A 25,466-nucleotide genomic window follows, 5' to 3' on the forward strand; every position below is an offset into this window, starting at 1 on the left:
TGATGGTCGTAGTAGTTCTCCACGTTTCAGCTCCATACATTAGGACTGTCTTGACGTTCGTATTAAAGATTCTGACCTTGAAATTGGTTGAGAGTTGTTTTGAGTTCCATATGTTCTTCAATTGTAAAAATGCTGTCCTGGCTTTGCCAATCCTCGCCTTTACATCTGCATCCGATCCTCCTTGTTTATCAACGATGCTCCCCAGGTACTTGAATGTTTCCACCTCTTCCAGAGTTTCGCCATCAAGTGTGATTGGGTTGGTGTTCTCCGTGTTGCATTTGAGAATCTTGCTTTTTCCTTTGTGAATGTGGAGGCCTATCGATGCAGAGGCTTCTGCTACATTTGCTGTCTTCATTTGCATTTGTTCGTGTGTATGAGAGAGGAGGGCTAGGTCATCTGCGAAGTCCAAATCATCTAATTGATTCTGAGAAGTCCATTGTATTCCGTATTTCCCGTCAGATGTCGAATTCTTCATAATCCAGTCAATCACTAGAAGGAAGAGGAATGGGGAGAGTAGACAGCCTTGTCTGACTCCGGTCCTTACTGGAAATGCATCTGTCAGCTGTCCTCCATGCATGACTTTGCACTGTAGTCCATCGTATGAGTTTTGGATAATGTTGACAATCTTTTCAGGAACTCCATAGTGTCGAAGAAGTTTCCATAATGTTCTCCTGTCCACGCTGTCAAACGCCTTCTCATAGTCAATGAAGTTGACGTATAGTGATGAGTTCCACTCAACTGATTGTTCAACGATGATCCGTAGTGTCGCAATCTGGTCTGTGCACGACCTATCCTTACGGAATCCAGCCTGTTGATCCATAAGTTCGGCGTCTACTGCGTCTTTCATCCGATTCAGCAGCACTCTGTTGAAAACTTTTCCTGGTACTGATAACAAACTGATGCCTCTGTAATTCTCACATTTGTTCAGATCTCCTTTCTTTGGTATCTTGATGAGATATCCTTCTTTCCAGTCCATTGGCACTTGTTCCTCTTCCCAAATCTTCTTGAATAGAAGGTGAAGCATGTTTGCAGTTATTTCAATGTCTGACTTCAGTGCTTCTGCTGGTATATTGTCAGGTCCTGCCGCCTTCCCATTTTTGATTTGTCTGATGGCCATCTTGACTTCTTCGATCGTTGGTGGAGTAACATCTATAGGAAGGTCAGTGTGTGCTGCTTCGATGTTCGGTGGGTTCAGTGGGGTTGGTCTATTCAGCAGTTCCTCGAAGTATTCTGCCCATCTTTCTCTCTGTCCTTGAATCTCAGTGATTGTCTTTCCTTCTTTGTCCTTGACTGGTCTCTCTGGTTTGCTATATCTTCCTGCCAATTTCTTCGTTGTATCATATAGTTGTCTCATATTCCCTTCTCTTGCAGCTTTTTCCGCCGTCGTTGCTAGTTCTCCCATGTATTTCTGCTTGTCGGCTTTAATGCTTTTCTTCACTTCCCTGTTTGCTTCTGCGTAGTCTACTTGTGCTTTGACTTTCTCCGCTCGTGTTCGGCTGTTGTTAATTGCTAGTTTCTTGTTCTTCCTTTCTTGAATGTTGTCCAGGGTTCCCATAGAGATCCATTCCTTATGATGATGCTTCTTAGGACCAAGAACCTCCTGGCACGTTGAAGTTAGTGCTTCTTTTATCCCTTTCCATTTGTCCTCCAAAGTAGTTTCTTGTTCTTTCAGTAGATCCTGTAGAGCTTGGAACCTGTTGTTGAGAGTTATCTTGAATTCATGGAGCTTGTCAATATCTCGAAGGAAGGCTGTATTGAACCTTTGTAGTGCTGTTTTTCCAGTTGTCCAGTGTTTCTTTAACTTCAGTCTCATCTTGGCCACAACCAGGTGGTGATCTGAAGCTATGTCAGCTCCTCTCCGGGTTCTCACATCTTCCATTGATCTTCGGAATTTTTTGTTGATACAGATGTGATCTATCTGGTTCTCTGTGGTGTGGTCCGGTGAGATCCATGTAGCTTCGTGTATGCGCTTGTGTGGAAATATTGTGCCGCCTATAACCAATTTGTTGAATGCACATAGGTTTGCAAGTCTCTCCCCATTTTCATTTCTCTCTCCTAATCCATGTCGTCCAACTACATCTTCATATCCTGTGTTGTCCACTCCAACTTTAGCATTTAGATCTCCCATCAGGATGGTGAGGTCCTTTCGTGAGCACTTCTCTATAATTGATTGCAGCTTTTCATAGAACTGATCTTTATCATCGTCATTGCTATCATTGGTGGGTGCATAACATTGGATAACGTTCATTGTGATCCCTTGCTTCTTTGTTCTGAATGATGCTTTGATTATCCTGGGTCCATGAGATTCCCATCCCACAAGTGCATTTCGTGCTTCTTTGGACAGCATTAGAACAACTCCCTGAGTGTGTGAAGCATTTTCCCCTTCGTGACCGGAGTACAGAAGCATCTCTCCTGTACCTAGCCTTTGTTGTCCAGATTGTGTCCAATGGGTTTCGCTGATTCCGAGTACTGCCAAGTTGTATCTCCTCATTTCCATTGCTATTTGGTTGGTCTTTCCTGTCTCCCACATTGTCCGGACGTTCCATGTACCTATAAAAAGTGTTGCTCTGGTTGTTAGAAGGTGCATCGGTCTCGTGACTTCCGAAGAATTTCGGCCTTCATCATGAGACGTCATAATTATTCCTTGAACTCGGAGGGCAGAGTTTAAATGGTTTGAATTATTTTTTCTGGTTAGCGTTTTTTTAGCGAGTTAGCTTTTCTACGGGATGGGGTCGCTAACCCCATGCCCAACCCTCCTCCTTTACCCGGGCTTGGGACCGGCAGTAACTCTAGAAGAGCTACAGGCGGAGTTAAGCAGCTACCTACAACTCAGTATTTTCACTTTCCTTCATCGGTTCTTAAAACGACATCAGCTCGATGAATTGTGTCACTCCCTGATCACAATGCACATAACCAACTGTAGTGATAAATGAATTTCATAGAACGTATTAAAGAGAACTTAAGTCTGTCCCTTTATGAAACTTATCAGTATTCCATTTGCTCAGCAAAAATTATACTTAATTGGTTGGCCTCTCAGTAAATGGATTTACAATGTCTCACTTTTCTAGGAAATTACGCGATGACCATATCTACATCTGGGAAAACGTGTATCACTGATTAGAGATGTTGCTTAGTTCAAGGAATGAAAGCATTTGTTATTCGTTTAATGAAAACATGCACCGTTGATCTCTTTATCCCAAGCTGTCTGTTAAATATCAACTTGATAGAAAATGAGGCGAATGTTGTACGTTGTCAAATGAACAGTGTGAGATATAGAAGACTTCATTAAACTTAGTCAGTACTAGGTTTTCCTTACTGATTCTCTTATACCACAAAACAGTATTGATGTGTACTTTATTTGAACAATTAAACTCCGACTTCTAAACTACATCCTAGTCCACGAAACTCTTCAACTCTCGAAATCTTAGCAGAAAGTGTGAATGAAGCTTTACGTCGACGTTGAGTTAGTATGCAGAAATCTATGATATTTGTTAGTGTAACATCACGGCTCTGGAAGCTTCCGGAAAAATTGGTAACAAAATCAGTAAGTATCCAGTCAGAATAATAACACAACCCTCTTTTTTCCAGAATACTCTCTGACGGTTCTAGGGAACACTGATTAGAAGAAGTATATTCAACATCTTCCAACTTCTGAAGACTTCCCCAGGAATAACCCAGTGTTCCCAGTAAAAAATGTCATTTACACATCTGCAGTGATTATCCATTTGATCTATGTTATATGCTAATGTTTCACTATTTTGTAACCTGGTATTTGAATGTCCTCACAGATCATTATTTAAAATAAATCGATTCGTTAAAACGATTTGGAATCACAATAATTTAGAAAATATGAAAGTGGTTTGACTTTGAAGATTATTAAATGCATAGAAAACTAGGGGACTTATATGTGTGACGTTGAGACTGTCGAAACTTACGAAAACATGCTAAAATCAGTCAAATCAGTAAGTATTCAATCAGTATATAACAGATAATTCAACATTTTCCACAATTATCTTATATTATTCTAAGAAGTGGTAGTTGGAAGAAGCGTATTCAAGAATCTTCAGGCATCTAAATTAGAGGTGTCATTCGTATATTTTCAGTAGCTATCTATTTCACCTACCCAAGTAACTTTACGGCATACACTTGAGAATGAAAGAAGTTTAATTATTTGAGTTGAGGTTCAAATTGATTCATTTGATTAACTAAAGTTAATTAAATTACTCATTCTCCATATTTTCTCATCGTTTTCAGCTCAACCATTGTGTTTAGCATTAACCGAATTACTTATCATTAGACCAAAGAATCCTATTGTATATCTGGCTATTTGGTTAAGAAACTATTCAATGGATAGTTCAAAATTTGACTGGGTTATTCATTCCGGATGAAATAATATACACTTTTCAATCTTTAAATGTCTTATTTATTCATTTGATGTTTGCTTAATTTCTTACATGTTATATTCGTAGAATATTTTTTTAAACCAGTAGAGAATAAACACTGTATCCTAAGCAATTTAATTTGTTTTCTGTCAAACTATTCACTGTCTACATTTTACACCGAAGCATTACTAAAGTTACATCATTGAAGAAAGTAAACAAGTTATTTTGGAGAAACAATTGACTAGTTTCAGTAGATGATTGATAACAAAATGTTTAATAAATCTCTAATTCACATATTAACAAAATTCACTTATAATATATCTGTAGAGATTAATTTCCTCTATATTTGACTCCAATAAATAGTATCCCGTCAACTCAGTATTTACACAGGCTAAATCTTCTAGTAGTATCATGAATTTACTCAAGATTATTCAAAATCCCGAACACCAGTTGTAGAGATAGTTTATTGTTAATTCGCAAGCGTGCAGAAAGTAAGCTTAGAGGGAAACCATTGAGAGAGTGTGTATGTGAGTGTATAAAAATCCATATATATCGATGAGTGTTAGTTGATCATGGGTAAGTTATTGACTGTCTGTGTTTACAACCAATGGAAGAATAGATAAAGATTGAGTGCAGACATGCGCCTAATCAGATTCACGCATAATTTTATATAGTGGATTAAATGTCTAAATTACAGCGAGCAGACAAATAATAAAATAGTTCAATGGGCTTACTAAATATCCACACAATATCCATATATACATGAAATGTATTAAAAGTTCACTAAAAAAATCTTGCATTCTTGATGAGGAAATGTCTAGATGAATCAATATACGGGAGAGATGCTGCTGTACTTTGGTAACGAAGAGGAAAATGCTCCACACACTCAAGGAGTTGCTTCGATGCTGTCCAAAGAGGCACATAAAACACTTATTGGTTTGGAATCTCATGGATCCAGAATTATCAAAGCATCCTTCAAAACAAAGATGGAGGGAATCACAATGAATGTTATTCGGTGTTATGCACCCACTAATTATAGTAATGACGGCAATAAAGGTCAGTCTTATGCGAGACTGCAGTCCATCGCAGCGAAATACTCAGGAAAGGACTTGACCACAATATTCCCTCATATAGGCATACCCAAAGCTACATGGATCTCACCACATCACACCACAGAAAACTAGATCGACAATATTGTTGGGTCTCAACAAGCATTATCATAAGGAATGGATCTCTGTGGAAACCGTGAACAGGATTCAAGATAGGAAGAACAAGAGGACAGCAATTAACAACAGACGAACAAGAACAGAGAAAGTTAAGGCACGAGCTGAATACACATAAGTAAACAAGAGATTGAAATGGAGCGTCAGGACCGACAAGCATAAACATGTGGAATACCTGGCAACGACAGTGGAGGAAACTGAAAGAGAAGGACAGTTATATGAAACGACGAAGAAACTGGAAGGGAAATATAGTAAATCAGAGAGATCAGTCAAGGACATAGAAGGTAAGCTGATCACTGAGACTCATGAAGAGAGGAACTGGTGGGCAGAGTATTTGATGAATTATTGAGTAGACCAGCCCCATTGAACCAACCAGACATCGAAGCAGTACACAGACCTTCCTATTGATGTCACTCCACCAACGATTGGAGAAATCAGGATGGCCATCGGACACATCAGGAGTGGGAAGGCAACAGGACCTGACAATATACCAGCTGAAGCACCGAAGTCAGACATAGAAGTGACTGCAAACATGTTCCACGTTCTACTCAGCAAGATTTTGGAGGAAGAAACAATTGCTAATTTGGAATCCCGAAGAGAAAAGGAAAAGAGGAAGACCGTGAAACACAATGCGTTGGGAATTCGGAAGCAGTCATCTAAAGAACAAACAGCAACTGGAAACATGTGGAAAGAATTATCCAGGACAGAGTTTAGTAAAGAATGCTGGTGGACGGCCTATGCTCCTCCACGAGGGTAACAGACGTAACTAAGCATTATCATTATACATACCACTGAATTTGGAAATAAATAATCACCATCAAAAGGTTAATAATACTATATTTTCTTACATTCACAAAGAAACTCTGGCGTATATTTACAGGAAATACAGTTAACAGTTTGAAATGACTAGATACTGATGAGTTATTCATAATCACTGTAGAATCAATGCAAAAACTTCTCACTGTTAATTGTATCACAGAAAACCATAAATATCAATAAATCGATTGTAAAATATGAAATGTTGATAAATAAGTGAAGTGCACCAACACTCGTTTTCAGTTCGTTGACAAAACAAGACAAGCAAGATCACAAACAACTACATTCTGTCATCGCTTAATTTGTAATCACGTAATAACTGTCTTGAGAATGTCAGCTGTTCAATGTATACTTGACTAGATTGCATTACCTCTGACCCCCTTCACTTTATAAGTTAATTTCCAAGTAAATAATAATCATATGATTCGAGGTCACAATTACGGCGATTGTAAATACAGTCCCAATAATATAAACGTGAATTTTCTTGATATTCACAGAGTAGATAATTCCGTACATTATGCTCATTATTAATTGATAACTATAAGAAGGAAATTCCGAATATTCGAGTGGTAGTGAAAGTGCATTTTTCGATACAGCCAGTCACACAAGCATCGAATATTTAACGAAGTGTTAAAACAAATTACATCAAGAAAAATAACTAAATGACAGTTTATCCACAGTTTAAATCTCTTCGTTCATATCCAATGGATCTAACACTTTGAAGATTATGAAGTTCATCTAACTGAAGCAACTAAATACACCATCAAATTCACAGTTCTGTTGCCACGGAGTAACACAACTTATGAGTAGGTAATGTAAATGCAAGGTTCGGTGAAATATGAATTGACCTTCCACTTTGGGAGTATGTCCAAGAGTGCATAGTATATAATTTTGTTCGACTGACTAACCCAATTCTTCAAAATAGACGGATGGTTTTGCTTCGAAGTATAAGCTTAGATTTTATTGATGATATGCATTCTCTTGTGAATCACAGTAGTATCTTTTGATACTAGTCAGTCTGGTGCACAGCATGTATACTGTAAAATTCATGAAAGCATATTGATGAAGTAACTAAAAATCCATACAATGAACTTACAGGAATCCATCAAGAATCATATGAGATTTTGTTTTAATTAACGAATAAAATGAAAACAAACTTTCAAATTGTTTCTATCTCGAAAAATCTGATTTCAACTGCTTTGTATAAATTACCATTCTATGGTGAATAAACCGATGTCATTACAGTTTATCTTAATGCTTTTAAGTGAAGCATCAAATTTATTTTATATTGAAACCTTTCGTGTAAGATTATTTAGAGATTTTCCTCTGACATCAATTAACCAACCGGTGCTAAATTAATCGAAGCCAATTATTCAACTCCCCAATGAAAACAGAGATAAAATATTGGCTTTAGTGACGGCTATATTACAAGAAATTTTTTTATATCAAAAACTGAGAAGCTTGATCAAGCGTAAGCAGTAAAACTGTTGAAATCTAGGCAACAGTTAACAACTGCTCCATCTGATCCCGGAGCTCAATAAATATGTATATTGTTGACATCTAAGTAACATTGAATCCAGATCACATAGTGAGTTGAACACCACCCAACCTGTTAGTCACTATTTTTGCTACATATGTTTATCTTATTCATACCTTTTCGTTTACAGGAATTTTGCAAAATGCACTAAGTGAAATATAATCTTAAAATGTATACCATTTCATTTGAATTGTAACTTCAAATAGAATTCTAGCTTGCAAGTAAGAATAATTTTAGAATTCGTTTAAGTAGTCTTGAGAATAATTTAGATTTTATGTATGTTCCTAGACATACAAAGATGTTCAAACTAACAGTATAGTTTTAATTGAATGAATTCACTTTAATGTCATTCTAATGAAAGGTCTTCTAACACACTCACACACACACAAATAAATAAACAAATACCTATCCATATACAAAATTCCTAACCCAATCTGTTTTTTTGTTATTCATCATATAGTTTTACTCAATTTATTAAAATAGTTGCTTACACAATTTATATTCAATCTTTCTTCAATCCAATCTTTCTTTGTTAAGATAGTACAAGGTACAGAATGTGTACAGTTTAACTAAAAAAGAAAAATTAAATAGAAAAATATACAACATAAATAACAAGACAAATTATTTTCCTCCATTTATAAATCATTGAAGCGTAAAAATTAATTGCTTGTCAATATGACACAATATATTTTCCTTTAAAAAAAATAAATAAAAAAAAATAAAAAATAAAAAAATTATTTTATCATTAAATAAACGCCAAAAAAAATCATCTTAGTTAAATAATATAGATGGATAGATAGATTGGTGAGTAGTGATTGTCATTTAAGAAGACAAATATAAAAATAATGAAACAAGGTAAATTATTATTTTTATTTTATTTTTTGGTTATAGAAAAAAAAAGAAACTATAAAATGAATTCATTACAATTGACATTTTGACTGATTTCACATTGAATTTTGTTCAATTATTTTCCCTCCCCCCCCCCAAAAAAAACTGAACTAGTTAATTAAAAATTATTTAGTTGGATGGACAAGAAAAGTAAAATGCCTTGTTGTGTTTTTTTTGAGGGGGTTTTCTATTTTTTTTCTTTGAAAATGATTCAATGAGATATATTGAAAAGTAGAGATTATTTGAAACAATTTAATTAGATCTTCTTATCCATTTCAATTGTTTCCATCGTATTGGGTTTATTTCATGTGGTTGTTCTGTTTTTTTGGAATTATACTTTGAGAGATTTTGATTTTCAGATTTTATATAACTGTATTAATAATTGGTAATTATTGTATGAAAATGGAAAATAGATATTTTTCTCCAGTACAAACTAATGAGTAATTCAAATTCACTTGTTTGTTTGAATCGTCCCATTGATGTTTAGGACTGCAACCGGTCAGTCTTATACCGAGTTCGAGTACCAAAGTGAATATCAAATCTGAGATGCGATACATCCACCTCACGAGTCCCAAATAGGACGAAACGCGTGTCCTGGATTCCACTGCTAGCCACTATCCATCTTTGCTTATAAACAGTAATTTGTTAATATAATTTGTTGAATTCATGAGTCAAATGATACTAGATTATTATGGAGAACTTAGAAGCACTGGATATCCGTTTCGTCCTAGTGTGGGACTCCTCGACAGTGCTCACGCACGATCCTGCCCCACGAGATTAGAACCCAGAACCTATCGGTCTCACGTGCGAACGCTTAACCTCTAGACCACCGAGCCGGTATCCAACAGTGTTAACGTCTAACTTCAACCAATCCACAAAGTTTACCCACCATTCACCGCTGTCTTCAGTGAGTTACTATCATACAGAAGACCCGGTTGAACTCCACTGGTCACTGCTTCTCACTAGAACTCCAGGAAATACCTCTTGAAGCCAGTCACTAGTGAACATATGATCGTGGATGAGCATTGCTGAGGAGCCCCATACTAGGATTAAACGGACATTCAGTGCTTCCAGGTTTTCCATAATGGTCTAGCATCAATTCACCAATGAATTCAACTATTAAATTACTAAAATCTCCACAAAACCCCCTTCTGATAATATTATTTGTGTTATTCTTATATATATTGTTATGAATGAATAATTTATTAAATATATAGTTTGAAAGTGGAGAAAAATTACGTAACTAAATTTTCAATGTTATTAACCACCTACTTACATTTTTTTCTTGTTCTGATTAAAACTGTTCAGTAAAACTATAAAAAATATTATTAAAAACTAGATTCAAGAACGTAGAAATAATTACTATATTTACACTTCACGGTCATTTTTATTTTGAAATGACATCATAACTTACTTTAACTTATGTGAATGATTTTTTCAATCACTTTTGCTTGGGTAAGTCTTTCCTGTATACAAATAATCTTAAATTAGTGTGATCACTTTTACCTCGTGAGTCAAACTATATCGAAAACTGTATCGGTTCAATAAGGTCCCCTAGTGGTGTTCAGATTGGAATTTCGAACATAGCACAGTTAAATATGGATGGATTAACTTTCATTATCGCTTCCTCGATTTCGACTTCACCACAGATGGTAAGGTGGTATTTAGGTTTCATACAGGAGTGAACTTGGGACTCGTGTATTCCCACAATTCGTCATTCACAGAACGGGTTTCAAAACAACTTTCTAGTTTTCAACGACCCGATATTATAATGACTCGAGTACTTCCATGTCCTATCATTTTTAGAATACTGCACTTTTATTCTGATTGATGTTCGCATAAAGAATAAATTAGGTTGGAATATCTCCAGAAGCAATTGGCACTTCTCTATCTTACCGTAACAATAAATCCGGGTTCATTAAACTTTGACTCGACCGTTTATGGTAGCGGGGACTGAAACCCAATCTAATATCTTTCCTCGAAGTACTAACTGGATTATCTTTTACATCCACTAATACAATCTAATATAAAAAAACACAGAAATCATTCATAACTCCATTCTATTTGTGAAACAATATCATTCCAAATCTTCTCTCCATATGAGTTACTTTACCAGTAAATTTTCCAGATTATGGAATAGTTTCCCGTAATTTGTTCGTTAAATCGATGTTCACCCCTCCCCTGCGACTGTCTTGAAATGGCCTAAACATGTAGCTCTATCCCACTTTACTAGTGAAAATATAGGAAGTATAAACTTTCCTTCCTATGGATATTATAAATAAACATTTTCTCTTGTTCATTCAATTAATCTAGCAATATCTATCCAAATAAGTAGGATGTTAAACAACTGAGCTCCTGGATAACGGCGAACGTATCATAGTAATTTTTTCTACATTTAAATCATGAAGCTAGCTTAGTTAGACCACCACCGAAAACCTGGAAGCTCTAATCGGCCGTTTCGTCCTAGTATGAGACTCTTGCAGGATCAAAATCGTATAATGCAAGGCAGTATCCTATTTCCTTCAATCTTTTTGGTTCATATAAATGATATTTGTGGTCGCTTATATAAGGGTAAGCCTCTTCTATTTGCAGATGGTCTTAAAGTAATGTATTTATTTTCTAATAAGCCAAATACAATGCAAAATTGCATCAGTATGATGCTGAACAAAGTAGCCTAGTGGTGCCAAAAGTGGTAGTTGAAGCTTAGCAAGGCTATATGTGAACGGATATGCTTGGGCAATATTTTGTTCAGCCTTTACCTTACCATGAATGGCAAGGTTTTATCCAAGTTATATACGGTAGTGGACTTAGGACTCAGGTATTCCTACAATCTATCCTTCTCAGAACAGGTCTCGAAACGGACCTCCAAGTCCCAACGTCTTATGGGTTGCATAATTCATAACCTCTATGACAACAAGTCACATATTTCCGTTGACAAAGTATGTATTCGGCCAATTCTAGAACACTGCACGTTTATTCTTTGAGATGTTTGGATTAAGGATAAATCAAGACTGAAATCCGTTCGCAGACGATTTACATTTGATATTCTTGGGATTGAGTGTATCTTAAATTATAAGTTCAGATATAATACACTTGGAATCGAACTTTTGTGGAAGAGGAAACTCAAGCCAAATCTAATCTTTTTCTCCATGATACCTAATAAACTATCTTTTACATTCAGTGAAGCAATTCATTATGTAGAAACTCTTAGTTGCAGCATCCGTAACTCTTTGTCACTAATGAAACAATCTCATTCTAAGTTTTCTCTTTAAATAAATTACTTTACCAGCAAATTTTCCAACTATGGAATAATTTACAACAATCTGTCCGTAAAATGAAATCACTTCCTTTCTTTATTTTCTGTGTCGATGCTCACTTCTCCTCAGAAAATGCTTTCAAGGTCCTTACACCTGTAAGTACAGCTCATTCCAAAAGTGAGATTATATAAATTTTGAATGTTTAATCGTCTTTATCACCAAACCCGATGAATAAACTTCCCTACCTGCTGTTACTTTACATTTACACTGTACCTGGTAACCTCAACTAATTTGAATAATATCTAGCAAGAACTATAGGTCATAAAATAACCTAACATCTGTATTATGGTAGACCTGAGTGACCTATCGTAGTAATTATTGCCTTTTTCGTTCTGTGCTCTCTGTTTTCGTTTTATTTTCTCTGGTTATAGATGGTTATAATCAATTCATTAAGGCGTGGAAAATGACCTTAATTACACCGTTCATACATCAACAGGATGTCCACTTAGAAATAATTAAAAGTTCTCCGCTGATGCCTTTCATTGCAGTGATACATGTGAAAAATATACTAACTAAACAGTTTTTGAATTAGAACACTTCAAACAATCTAATATCCCATATTCCCTCTACATTTAATATTACTATCTGTATCAAGCTGATCAGGTCTGTAAACTGGCATCAATTCTGTAATTATAATTTTCCGAACATATTATTATTAATTGGATTATTTTGCTGGATTATAATAACAGAATTCGCAGTGACCCAAAAATCTAACATATGTCAGTGTTCTGGGCTTTAAATAAACTTTACATTATACAGATAATTAGTTTAGAATCTGAATTACTTCTCCCGAAAAACATATTCCACGAAGTCATTGGTTATTCTCACGATGTAGTAAAAGAGAATAAAAACAAGGTTTCCTCGTGCCAAGTTGCTTGATAAACAAGCATAGATCAATACATAGGAATTGATCACTGATCACTTGCTAGACAACTATTTCATAATGTAAATTCACTTAGTATTGTTTGTTTAAATCTTCCCATTGATGTTTAAGACTGCAACTGGTCAGTCTCTAATTGGCATATGTGCATACTGTGCGTATTGCCTCGATAAAGCCTTATTTCACAAGCATTGTAAGCAGAGATGGATAGTGACTGGCAGTGGAATCCAGGACTCACGTTTCGTCCTATTTGGGACTCGTCAGCTGAATGTACCTGCATCTCAGAGTTGATGTTCACTCCATGACTCGAACCCAGTACCTTTCGCTCCAAACACCATCGCGTTATCCACTCAGCTACTGAGTCCTGATAACCACTTGCTTGTGCGATGGGATGAAGTTGAAGTTCACTTAGTATTGTTTGTTTGAATCTTCTCTGAGATTCAGGTACATCCAGCTGACAAGTCCCAAATAGGACGAAACGCGCATCCTGGATTCCACTGCTAGTCACTGTCCATCTTTGCGTATTTCATAATGTATTTGAAATATAAAACCAGTTGAACTAGTAAGCGCGACTCAGAGCACTCGATATGATATCTACAAATCCAAATTACGATAATGAGATATTATGAGCATAGATGATGTTTGTGACTTCAGGCAAAATCGAGACAATCAGCAATGGATGCACATATGCCAATAAGAGACTAATCAGTTTCAGTCTTGAACAAACAACCAGTACAAAAATGAATATACTATTGAAGTAGATTACCAAAATTGACGGAATTATTTTATATAAAAATTAAATTTAAACTTTTAATCAATGAGATAATAATTCATTTAGATTAGGTTAAAGGGAGAAGAAAGTAAGGCATTTTTACGAATCTTTCCCTATGTTTATTTTAATAAATATTTGTATACATCTATATTACAACCAATAAGGTAGTTATAGAAAGAAAATAAATTTCATCTTCTAGAATATTTCTGATTGGTTCATTTATAATTTCAACCTGTTAAATTCTCTGATTGAAAAATAGAAATTAAATCTAACACATTTAATGATTTACACTAAGTGAAAACAATCTATTAATAGTAAACAAATAAGTTAGCTGTTGAAGGGATGAAATAGAATGGGAACTTTTTAAGTTAAGGGGTTATTTAGAATAATTAGGTTGGTGGGTGTGTAAATGAATAATTTGAACAATCAGTGAAATCATCACATTCGAAAATTCATTGTAAAATAATAAAAAGGGCAATTCGAATTTATTTTTATGTGAATAATTCTTAAATTATTTGAAAAAGTAACCTAGTAACTACCGAAAAAAAATGAACAATACATTTAGTGAAAACAATGTACTCAATTCAGATTCTATGACGATTTGTTTAAATACATATTTAGATAATAATAATTATCAAAAATTGATTACATCAGAACAATTAAATAAATTTACATTATTGAATCATTCATCATTAGAGAATAATTCTATTATTAATAGACATATATTTGATAAAGCTTATGAACAGAAAACTAGTGATTCAATAGATTTGAAAAATGTTATGAAAACATTTCAAGAACAGTACTTCAATCAATTTACAAATGTAAGTTAATCACTACTTGTTGTAACTATTGATGACAATTTCTTAGTTTATAAAAATGATTAGTCGTTAATGTTATCTGATATCTATTTATAACGAGTTATATATAACCATTATGTCAAGTTATTTTAAAAAGAACATTTTGCCAACGCTTACAGAAAAATGTTATGAAACGACCTTGTTTCTTATCAGTTTTGAAGATTTGTGTAGATTGTAGTATTTTCAGAGTTAAATTCACGAGTCAGTCTGAGCCAGACCACCAATGAAAACTTAAAAGCACTGGAATCCCAGCTCAATAGTCTAGAGGTTAAGCGTTGACGCGCAAGACCTAAGGTCTAGGGTTCGAGTCATGCATGCGGGATCGTGGATGCTCATTGTTGAGGAGTCCGACACTAGGACGAAATGGAAGTTCAATGCTTCCAGGTTTTCCATGGTGGTCTAGCTTCAATTGACTCATGAATTCAACTATTAAATTAATAAATTCTCCAAAAAAACTCTTCTGATAATAAAATTATTATTGTTAAATTTTTGATTTCATGAAAATAAGTCTTCTGTAGAAGATGAAAATTCTTCTAGTAATCTAAAACTGTTAGTTAATATTTTACTTCATTTTTACCTTGAAAATTTATACGATATATTGGTTCTGATTTATATCATAATTAAGATCATGTATTGGAGATTAAGGATAATATATATACCTTTAAAATTAGCAGGTATACTACTGTTGGTTTCATTATTGTTCCGTAACTGAGACTTTAAAAATAACTCGATCGAACAATAAGAAAACATTCTAGTTAATTATATATTGATCATTAATGATATCTCGAAAATATAGTTCCTAGATTCATGTTTTAACTATGACTTAAGGAATTGGATTTTAACAAGAAAATTGATACAATTTTATTACACATCGAAGAATATAGGAAAAGATTGGAACAAAGTTGAATTGGGCAAAAATGTATGACAGTTTTAATTGTATCATTAAGGGTAGCTAATGTAACTCAACTACAGATTATAGATTATATTAAAATTAATGATTTCAGAAATGATACAAGAGTAAAATACATAGTAGAAAACGAGCAGAAACAACAGAAGGAGTGAATATATTAATTTTTAGAGGTATATCTTTTAAGTTGTTTGATCTACAATCGTGCTAACGTTGTGATTTCAAAAGTATGAATGAAGTAAAACACTGGTTAATGGTTTTAAGTAAACAGAAAAACTCGTGTCATTTACTGAAGACTTATTTCCACTGAATGATCAATAAAATTAAAAGTTTAGCATTAGCTATTCTCAGAAAGATTTGAGAATTGTCATATTTCCCCTCAAAGCATATTTTTCAAACTGTATGAATACATACATATGTTTGCAATATTTACGATAAAATATACCTGTAGGCTATAAAATTAAAAGCATTTTAAATTATCAACCCTTAAGTTTGCTGTCATTTACTCTGCTAATAGATTCATTCTAGAATATGGGATGGTCGAATGTTATTTTAAATATTATTTTGACGGGTTGGTACATTTGAATTTTCTGCCTCAGCTTCATTTGGTAAAAATTACCATCCTAACATACATGACTGCTTATTATATACAAGTATTGACCTGGAAACTCACACAAGAGGTTGTCATCTAATATTATTTACAGTATATAAAAATAAGTCGGGACAAATAACCTGGAACTTAATATGAAGAGATGTATTGGACACTATTTCCTGTGAACTGCTTAATTCATTGTTCTCCATCTCATACGTAAATCATTATATTGTATATACTTTCATTTAAGAGGTAAATATTCAACTAAGACTTGAAGAATAATCACGATAGATCTTGAGCCCCACTGCGTTTTTAAGTAAATTCTTCTTTTAGGTCGTTAATCACTATTAAATATAATCAATTATTTTTGACAGATTTCTTCAAATAACAAGACTATGAACTTTGTTGCATCCGAAAGTGAATTGCATTTATCTTAAAGTATTCGAAAAAGTCATTTTGTATATTCAAGAAATAGAAATGTCGTACTTACATAGTGATTTCAGGGCTAAAGCTTGAAGTAGATTATAATATTTTCAAATAACACAAATAAATAAATATTCCGAATTAGTTATGAAGATTGTTTTTCACTGTTGACTAACTTAAGCCGAACATAGATGGACCACTGGACAGTTATTTTATCTTCTCATTGGTTAACACTAACAAACTGATCAAAGAGTGATCCAGATATCTTCAGTCTTTGTAATGGATTTAATACATGCAAACTGTAGAATTAAAATCTAATTATTTACATGTCCAACCCTGATCAACACGTCATATTGCTTCTTTTTTATTATTTGGGGATCATTCTGCTTAGTCAAATTGATTCATAATAAGTTTTGATGACGATATAGAGGTTTCCAGAACCTCTGCCTTGAATCTGATGACGAATCAGGCTTTCATCCGGCATTCTAGTCTTTTGGAGACAGTACGATTTAAAAGTCATAAGATCAACGGAAATAGTATACTATCTTGGAAAAAGTATAAAATGTAAATTCACAAATTTTATTTTCAGAAGTTTGACCACTACACCCATCCTCAGGAATATGGCTGTTAGTTCCTATGAACAAACTATTCTACTTATATTTTTATTGTCCCTGTAATAACAGAATAAACTATATAATTCGAGGCGAAAAATACTAAGTTCGAGTCTCAGCATGAACATCAACAGATGGGTTAAGGTATATTCAACGGACAAAACTTGCATCCTGAACACTGCTAGTCACTGTTCAACTCTGCTTAGCATATTTATGATATTTGAGCGATTTGTGAAGATGATTTATCACTGATCCCTATCAATATCACTGAAAACAGAGAAGCGCTGGACATGCATCCAACCTCATTCGGCATTCCCCTTCAGTGTATACCCACAATGTCAAACAGGTTCGAGCCCGCTCTCTTTAGATTTCTTTTATAATACAATACGTTTATACATTTGAGTTGATGTTTCCAATTTCAGTCAATTCATGATACGTATAATGATTATCATTTAATATAATCGAGGACAATTATTTTACTTCAGATATTATTGAACTTCAATAATCATAGTATCTGTGAAGTACTTCCACTATTCATTTCTAAATCAGTCGGTAATAGAGTATTATTATTGAACAAGTAAAGTACATATACAATTCAACCATCTTTTCAATCATACTCCATTTTGAAATCCAAATGTAAAAGTAATATGTAGATTGAAATGAAATCAACACTGTATCTACTCGGTTTAAAAGTGTAAATTATAATAATAATATTTCATATGATTTGTTTGGTTTATTCCCTTCATTATTATTATTAGTAGTAGTAGTAGTCTATGTTTAATCCTATCACCTACATTCTATTTACAGAACAATAATTGGATATTATCAGTAATAAATGAAATGAAGAATAATTCAGTTAATCATAAATTAGAAACTTGTCAAAATATATTGAATCATATAAGTTTGGAACAAGTTCAAACAGGTAAGTATTACAAAGTAATGAATTAAATATTACAAAAATATAATTATTACATTTTATAGTGAAAGATATATATGATGTATGGTTTATTATGATTGCTACTTATTATAATCAAAGGGACAACAATATTCATATATTTTGAAACAGTATTCAATAACGGTCAATAGGTGAAATTCTAATGTTCAGGTTAATATTACTATGTAATTATGACTATACAAAATGTACTTCTGTATATATTCATTCTGATATATTCATTACAAATAATATGAAAAGAGCACAGTAACCAAAACTAACTTGATTGTATTTCATAAAATAATCAGTGAGTACTATTTAAAACAAAATAAGTCAAGCCGTAACTATAAGCCAGTTTCAATCAGTCTAATAAATAGATTCATTTCATACTGTAAACAAATTTTTTTTAAATTTTATGTTTGTACAAGCCTTTAATAGTGTGAAAAATAAATTCTTATTTATCTTTATACTGAATTGTTGACTCTATAATGAACAAATATGATCCTATGTATAAATAACTCGACATGAAATCAATTCCTCACATGTATATTTTCTGATCTTCTAATTGCACTACAATTAACCTTAAAAAGTGGATAAGGTCAATAATAATACAAAATGATTAAGTTGAAAAGTTATGTGATTTTTGTTACATTTTAATGTGTAAACAAGCTGATTGGAACAATATTAAATTTAATAATCTAAAATAGATAAGATAATTTTTTACAATCGATTTTATCAGTATAGAGTGTTGTAGAAATTATAATGTTCATAGGTTTTTTATTAACAAATTCATCTTAGATCATCAATAAAAAATCTGGATACATTGAATAGTCGTTTTGACCCAGTATATGACTACTCAAAAGTATGCGTTTATGACTCCGCATCTCTGAATCTAAACCATACCTTTCGGTGGATTTGTGCTGCAAAGGATTCCCATATTAGAATGAAACAGCCATTCAGTGCTTCCAGGTTTTCAAATAGTGATCTGAATAAAACTAGTTCATGAATTAAAACTCTATGAAAACTGATTTTATGTTTACATAACTGTGTAATACTATGAGGACAATTTCGCAATTAGTTTAAATGTCATCTTTATTTAGAGTTTTCGTACCTATAATAGAAATCCAATCATGGAAGGAGATAAAACTCACTAGGGTAAAATTCCCCCTGTTGACTTACGATTAAATTTTACGTTGTTTGTAAGGTTATAATGCAGAAACTATAAATGTCGAATAATTTCACTTGAAACACTACTTAATAATATAGAAAATGATAGATGAAACTCACCAACTTCGATTAATAAATCATATCAAATGAATAAACATTGGGACAGTAAATACCGAATACCAGTCTATTGGTTCATTAATAAGGCCTGATAATTTCGGGCTCAATATTGTATTCAAAGTATTAGGGCTAAACTCTAAGAGTTTATGATTTTGTAAAGTGCATTGTCATAACTTCTAGACTCGAATTAGTTTAAACTTCATGAAATAACTCGACAATTGGAAAATGTGAAGATACTAATCATTTTCTTGAACACACACACACATAAAATGGGAAAATTACAATAACTGAATGAACTTTTACAGTTTGATATTTACAAAATTTTAAATCAGATATACTTTAGATATATGTATATATCGTCTAAATTTAGTAAGATATAAAATGATTTACTGATTTTCTCAAAACCAATAACAGTATATATATTCAGCTAAAATACTTGACATTTATTGATTCAGTCGTTCCTGTAACATGTATACATCAGTTCAAGTTGCTACACCCCATTAATATAACTAGATGAAATTATCATAACAAATCCCAAAGTGAGTGAGTGCTGTTAGAGGTATGAGGGCAGTTATCAATTCCCGGTTGCCCACACCGTCGAAGGGTACCTGAAAAGAAAATTGGATTAGAAGTGGTCTTAATGACCTGAGAGCGTGACCGCAGTGCCCAAGGGACAACTGCTTGAGGTCGGTCACACACGACCTTTTTGTGGCTAGTTTTTGTGTTAGCTCCGTTCTTCAAACGACCTTACCGCCGGAGACGGATATCCGTGGGATAAGGCGAGGTGTGCATTTTTAGGGTCGACCTTTTCTAACCCCACCCTTCCATTATGGGAGTGCAGCGTCGCTGTTATGCTGGTTATCTGAAGGAAACACCCTACTGCCATTACACCTCTGTACAGCCAACAGTACGACTTCGCCTTTGGACCTTGGGTTTGCTGCTTTTAGTCTTACCGCTCTTCAACCGACCTGCATGGCATGGTAGGACCTTGAGGAACGATTGTTTCAGCCAGTATAGCTCGATTGGTTCATCACGATAGGCAAGCCCGACCGTCACGTCAAGGTAGCAGCAACGTTTGGGATCCCAAAGTGCTAGAGATAGTAACAGTATTCGCCGTAACAGTAAAGATTAATCATAGAACACACGACTAGAGAAGAATGCCTAGAATAATGGGATGAAAAAATTTTGTACTATAATTTAGAGACTTTGGATCGAAGGGGAGAAAAAGTGTCAATGTACTTGAGTCGTAAAGATTGATTCTCAGCCATGTTATTTAAAATCTTAATGTATTAGTTACTACTATCACAGAGACTCCAACTAGATAGCTCGAACCTACCTTCATATCTCAGTTCAATAGTCATTGTTTTCGTGGATTTATACCACGTTTCGATTTGACCATTACTAGTTTTCTCTCAACATCTCCTACACCGTCCATCATTGCACATAGAGGAAGGCGTATTACATGTTCTGACCATCTTAATCAATGACTATTTAGCAAGTAGCCTTTCCAAATCATGAATATGGTGTATTTGTGTCATTAAGAAATTTCAAACTTTCATTAAAATTCAAACTTCCATCACTTCAGTAAAGGATAATAACTATAACTACATTTCTGAGTTTTTAAATTTCCAGTGACGGTAACGGCGACATGACACAGTTCATTGCTCCAGGACATCAGTATTAATCGTAATGATTCTGTAGCAAAATATTGTTTGTATTACCTAGATCCCCTGAGAAAAACTATTTACATTTCATTTATATGCAAACACTTTGAAGATGAATGCTAATAAAATGAACATTTGAGCCAAGATATTCTACTTGAGGGTCCTCCCTCACCCTATATTAATAGAATATGTGTAATCCTTTAATCGATCGGTCACCCTGTACAACTTAAAATAGTCATTCACATATCAAGCATAACATCTGGTTACTATCCTACATACAATTAATGTGAGTACATCAAGTGATGTGTGGTAATCTGAACTCAGAACAAACTAGAGTTTAGTACCTTTTACTAAGACGCGAAGAAAATACCTTCAATTGATAACAAGAAAATAGTAGGTTAAACGGTTTGTAACCATGACGCGTCAAAATTTAAAAAGGAAATGAAAAGGTTTGACTATTAACAACGTCATCAGAATGTTTTCTATTCTGTTATTTCTTCTGTTTTCTTCTTTGTAAACCCTCCCCTCTCTGTTTTGAAAAATGGAAATAATTAAAAATGAATTAAACTGTATATACTTTTCCGTTTTTTCTCTAATTACTTTGGAACGGGGGAGGCTAGAACAGGGAGAGAATGAATAAAAAATTAGTGTTTCTCTTGACTGATTTCCTTTATTTTAAAGTTATTCTTTCTTCTGGATAATAATTTGAAAAAAAATTATCCGATCTAACAATTCAACTGGAAAATAAAAAGTATTTTTGAACAGAAAAAAATGTCAATTTTGAATATTTACGCTAGATCAATTTTTTAAAATTGTAATGAACTGTTGCTAGGCTTTAAATGCATACTTTCCTTAAAAATTTAATCAAATTAGTTAAGAGTTAGGAATAAATAAGTCTTTAAATTATATATTCATTAATCATCAAAAAAATTTAGTGAATTTAGCTAAATCATAATTGTTACTGTATTAATTAACAAAGGACCGATTTATAAGACATCGTAACTAAGCAATCTTTTGAATAATAGTAATTCTGTTAACTACTCAAGTGACAGTAAAATAAAAAGGATAACTAGATTACCACCGTAAACTTACAGAGGTTTGAACCCAAGATTCCTTACTAGATTTTTTAAAGTTATTGAGATTTGAGTGACCCTGCTTAAGTTATTTGTTCACCTCACTGCGAAGTCTCAAACTTAATTCCGATCGATATCAATGAAGTTTTTTATTCTAGATCATATAAGGAAATTTAAACATGGTAAACTAATTTAATTGATCAACTACCTTCGACCTATAAAGTGCTGATCTCACTGAAACTTGAACCTATTCACCACCTTTCCGAAATTAAATTTTTATCTTTCGAGTAATAGAATTGTAATAGTCAAAAATTGCGTAGTCAGTATACTTTGCTATTAGAGTCTGATTTGCCACATAGTTCGTTCGCAACCTATATTTCCCAGTCAGTTCAATCATGAGAATTCAATTCAAATATAAATAGTGACTATTGTATTCACTCAAGCTTATGGTAGAAAAGAAACCTAATATGTTTGTCGTCACCATAGTGGTTACCAGGAACTCTGTTTGTATTGCATTCAAATTTCCTGTGATACAAGTTCGCTGAAGAGATTAAATGCTGTAATAATCATCTTTTTTTATTATCGTTGAAAACTATGAATATAAAATTATAATGAACTTAAAATATAATTATTTAGGTTTTTCAGTAGTATTTCAAACTGATTTTGTATTATATAATCAAATAATAGTTTGCACTTGGTTGTACATACCCCAGGGGTCTTGGTTTCCTGTTTAAAAGAAAGTTTTGGCTTTGTTGATAAGTTTTTTTATATTATTTAATAAAATAAACAAATTTCATTGGATGCCATGTAAGTAATTATCCTATTGAACATACTAACATAAATATTGTTTCATATTTATTTAACACTATATTAAGTATTTCAGTAGTTTGTTGATTTACTTGAATGATAAAAATAGAATTCATTTTTAAGAACTTATCAGCAAACATATAATTTAAATTGTCATACCCATATTTCTTCAATTTTCTGTACTCTTCATATATCATTCATCAAGATTTAAGATCGATGCACAACAACAATGTGTGAAAGGAGTTTGATAAACAAATGGATCTATCATGACAGATGGAAATATTATGAATTTGTTGTGATATAATTGTTTGCTTATTAGTATGTATGTGTGTGTTTATATTAAGAGTATAACATACAGAGGAACATTTCTTATCATACTATATTCATGTATAACATGATGAAGGAAAGAAGAATTTTAAAAATTAAGAAATAAAATAATTTCCTGTGTAAATATTAATTTATTTGACTTCACAGGATATTCGCCTGTCAGATTTTGCTACCAAGCTAGTGATTGCGTAATTTTCAAATAACTGACAGACGAAAATATAAATACATAAATATTTATTTCACATACATACAATATATGTATATATATCCCCCAGGCGTTATTTGTTTTTGAATAAAATTACTAACTTAAATCTGTCAACGGAATCTACTCATATTATAAGTGTAAGCAGTAGATTGAAATGTATGACTAAATGAAGACAATTGATTGTGTTGCTAGGTTATCTTATTCGCAAATAGGTGTGATTTTTATAATTACATATCATAAAAGAAGAGTAGAAAATAATGCTCACATATAACAATGAGATTAATTGAAGGTAAGTAGAATTGTACGTATACAGAGTAAGATTGAGTGAACAAATTTGAAATAATCTTTTTTGAAGACGCTATATCTGAGACATTCACTCCAAATTTAAAGAAATCCTGATGACTAGGTGAAAAACGTTGAACAATTTCTTATTTATGCTAGTCACATTGGAATGTGTACGAAATATCAGTATATATTTCATTCCTCTCGAGTGAAACACAAAGATGGTATTGCTGAAATTGCCACTTGAACTATTTCATCCATTTTTGCGGGAATGACTTACGGAATATATAATCTATCAATTAATAAATTCAGTATGATTACTAAGCTAGATGAGTGCCAATCGTTCACGAATGTAATCTATGCTTCCTAATACGTTTTAAGAAGATGTATTTGTGATTTTTATGCTTCTATATAGATGCCAACGTACTTTATTTATGACTTAAATTAAGGTAACTGATTAGTACTGAGAAATCACTAGTTAGCTACTAATTGACTTATTTAATGAGCTTAAACAAAGAAGTAAATACCAATGTAAATAACTCAGATATGACAAATTCCAATCATTGATTGCATTAACTGTGTTCTCGTATTCAAAGAAGTATGAACTCTATATTTTTATGAACATTGAGTAACGGCCAACAGAGTTATGTTTATCAGTATGGGTTTGTGGAGGTTCTTAAGTTTTTGATTGAGATCATGAATCGATTGATGGTAGACCAGGTTTTCATTGATGGTCTTCTATAAATTACTGTTATCTTCGCTTCTACTCCAAAATCATTGTGATTTTAACGTGTTCCTCGTCTTCCATTTGTTCTACTTCAATGCTCTAGCTTGGTATGACTGTAATTTTCCCATTCTTTGTGAGTTTCGGTCCGGTTATTCGTGTATTCACCTATGTACCTTTTCGAGTTAGCCAAATCGGATGAATTGGATAAAGAGCTTCCTGTTATGATCACCTCTCTTCACTTGCTAACTAATAATGACAATAAGATAGTTTTTTTATTCTCTGCTCCCAAGGTAGTTCAGTCTGAAAGTCAAACTGAACTAATGATGATCACGAAGTTCTGAACACAATCCAGTGTGGGTCGAATTCTGACGATTTTCAAATTAGAACGGTACAGCTACCTAGTACTTATTAGTTTTCGATTATTCTTCAATTTTTTCTGCTTTTAATAAAAGCCATCCTCAAATATCACAAACCTTTCCATAAATTATCTCGGAGAAAAAAAGGATTTATATTTGATTATGATTATCTTCCAGCTATTCCACATTACTTCGGATAAAAATAAAACAATTGTAGTGACATAAAAACCTAACCGAGTTTTAGCTTATTATATCAGTCATCTATCTTATAAAATACCCATTATTTAAATTCAATCATTTATCTTATTTCTACTGACAGATCACCTTTATAAGTTTTGTGTGATCAAACAGACATATGACATTTCCGATTAGTTGATGTTATATATTCTTTAGAAAAAATTGTTCAGTTTTCACAACAAACTCATGTTATCGTAAATTCACTCAGCATTGTTTGTTCGAATCTTCTCATTGATGTTTAGGACTGCAATTGATCAGTCTCTTATTGGCATATATGTATATCGTGCGTATTGCATCGATATAGACTTAATTCACAAGCATTATAAGCAAAGATGGTTAGTGGCTGGTGGTGGAGTCCAGGACACGCG

General features: G+C 33.2%; 1 protein-coding gene across 1 annotated transcript in view; it reads left to right on the top strand.

Moving 5' to 3' along the window:
- The window catches only part of Smp_175710 (homeobox protein aristaless-related), a gene marked incomplete at both ends in the record, with an annotated part of 34,991 nt that overhangs the window by 2,258 nt on the left and 7,267 nt on the right, over positions 1–25,466 (top strand). Inside the window, 2 exons of the mRNA XM_018791947.1 lie at positions 14,437–14,636; positions 18,013–18,127. Coding sequence (XP_018644856.1) covers positions 14,437–14,636; positions 18,013–18,127 — 315 coding nt within the window. The remainder of the gene's footprint in view (positions 1–14,436; positions 14,637–18,012; positions 18,128–25,466) is intronic.

The sequence above is a fragment of the Schistosoma mansoni genome (assembly GCF_000237925.1).
Source record: "Schistosoma mansoni, WGS project CABG00000000 data, chromosome 1 unplaced supercontig 0010, strain Puerto Rico, whole genome shotgun sequence".
Classification (NCBI taxonomy): Eukaryota; Metazoa; Platyhelminthes; class Trematoda; order Strigeidida; family Schistosomatidae; genus Schistosoma; species Schistosoma mansoni.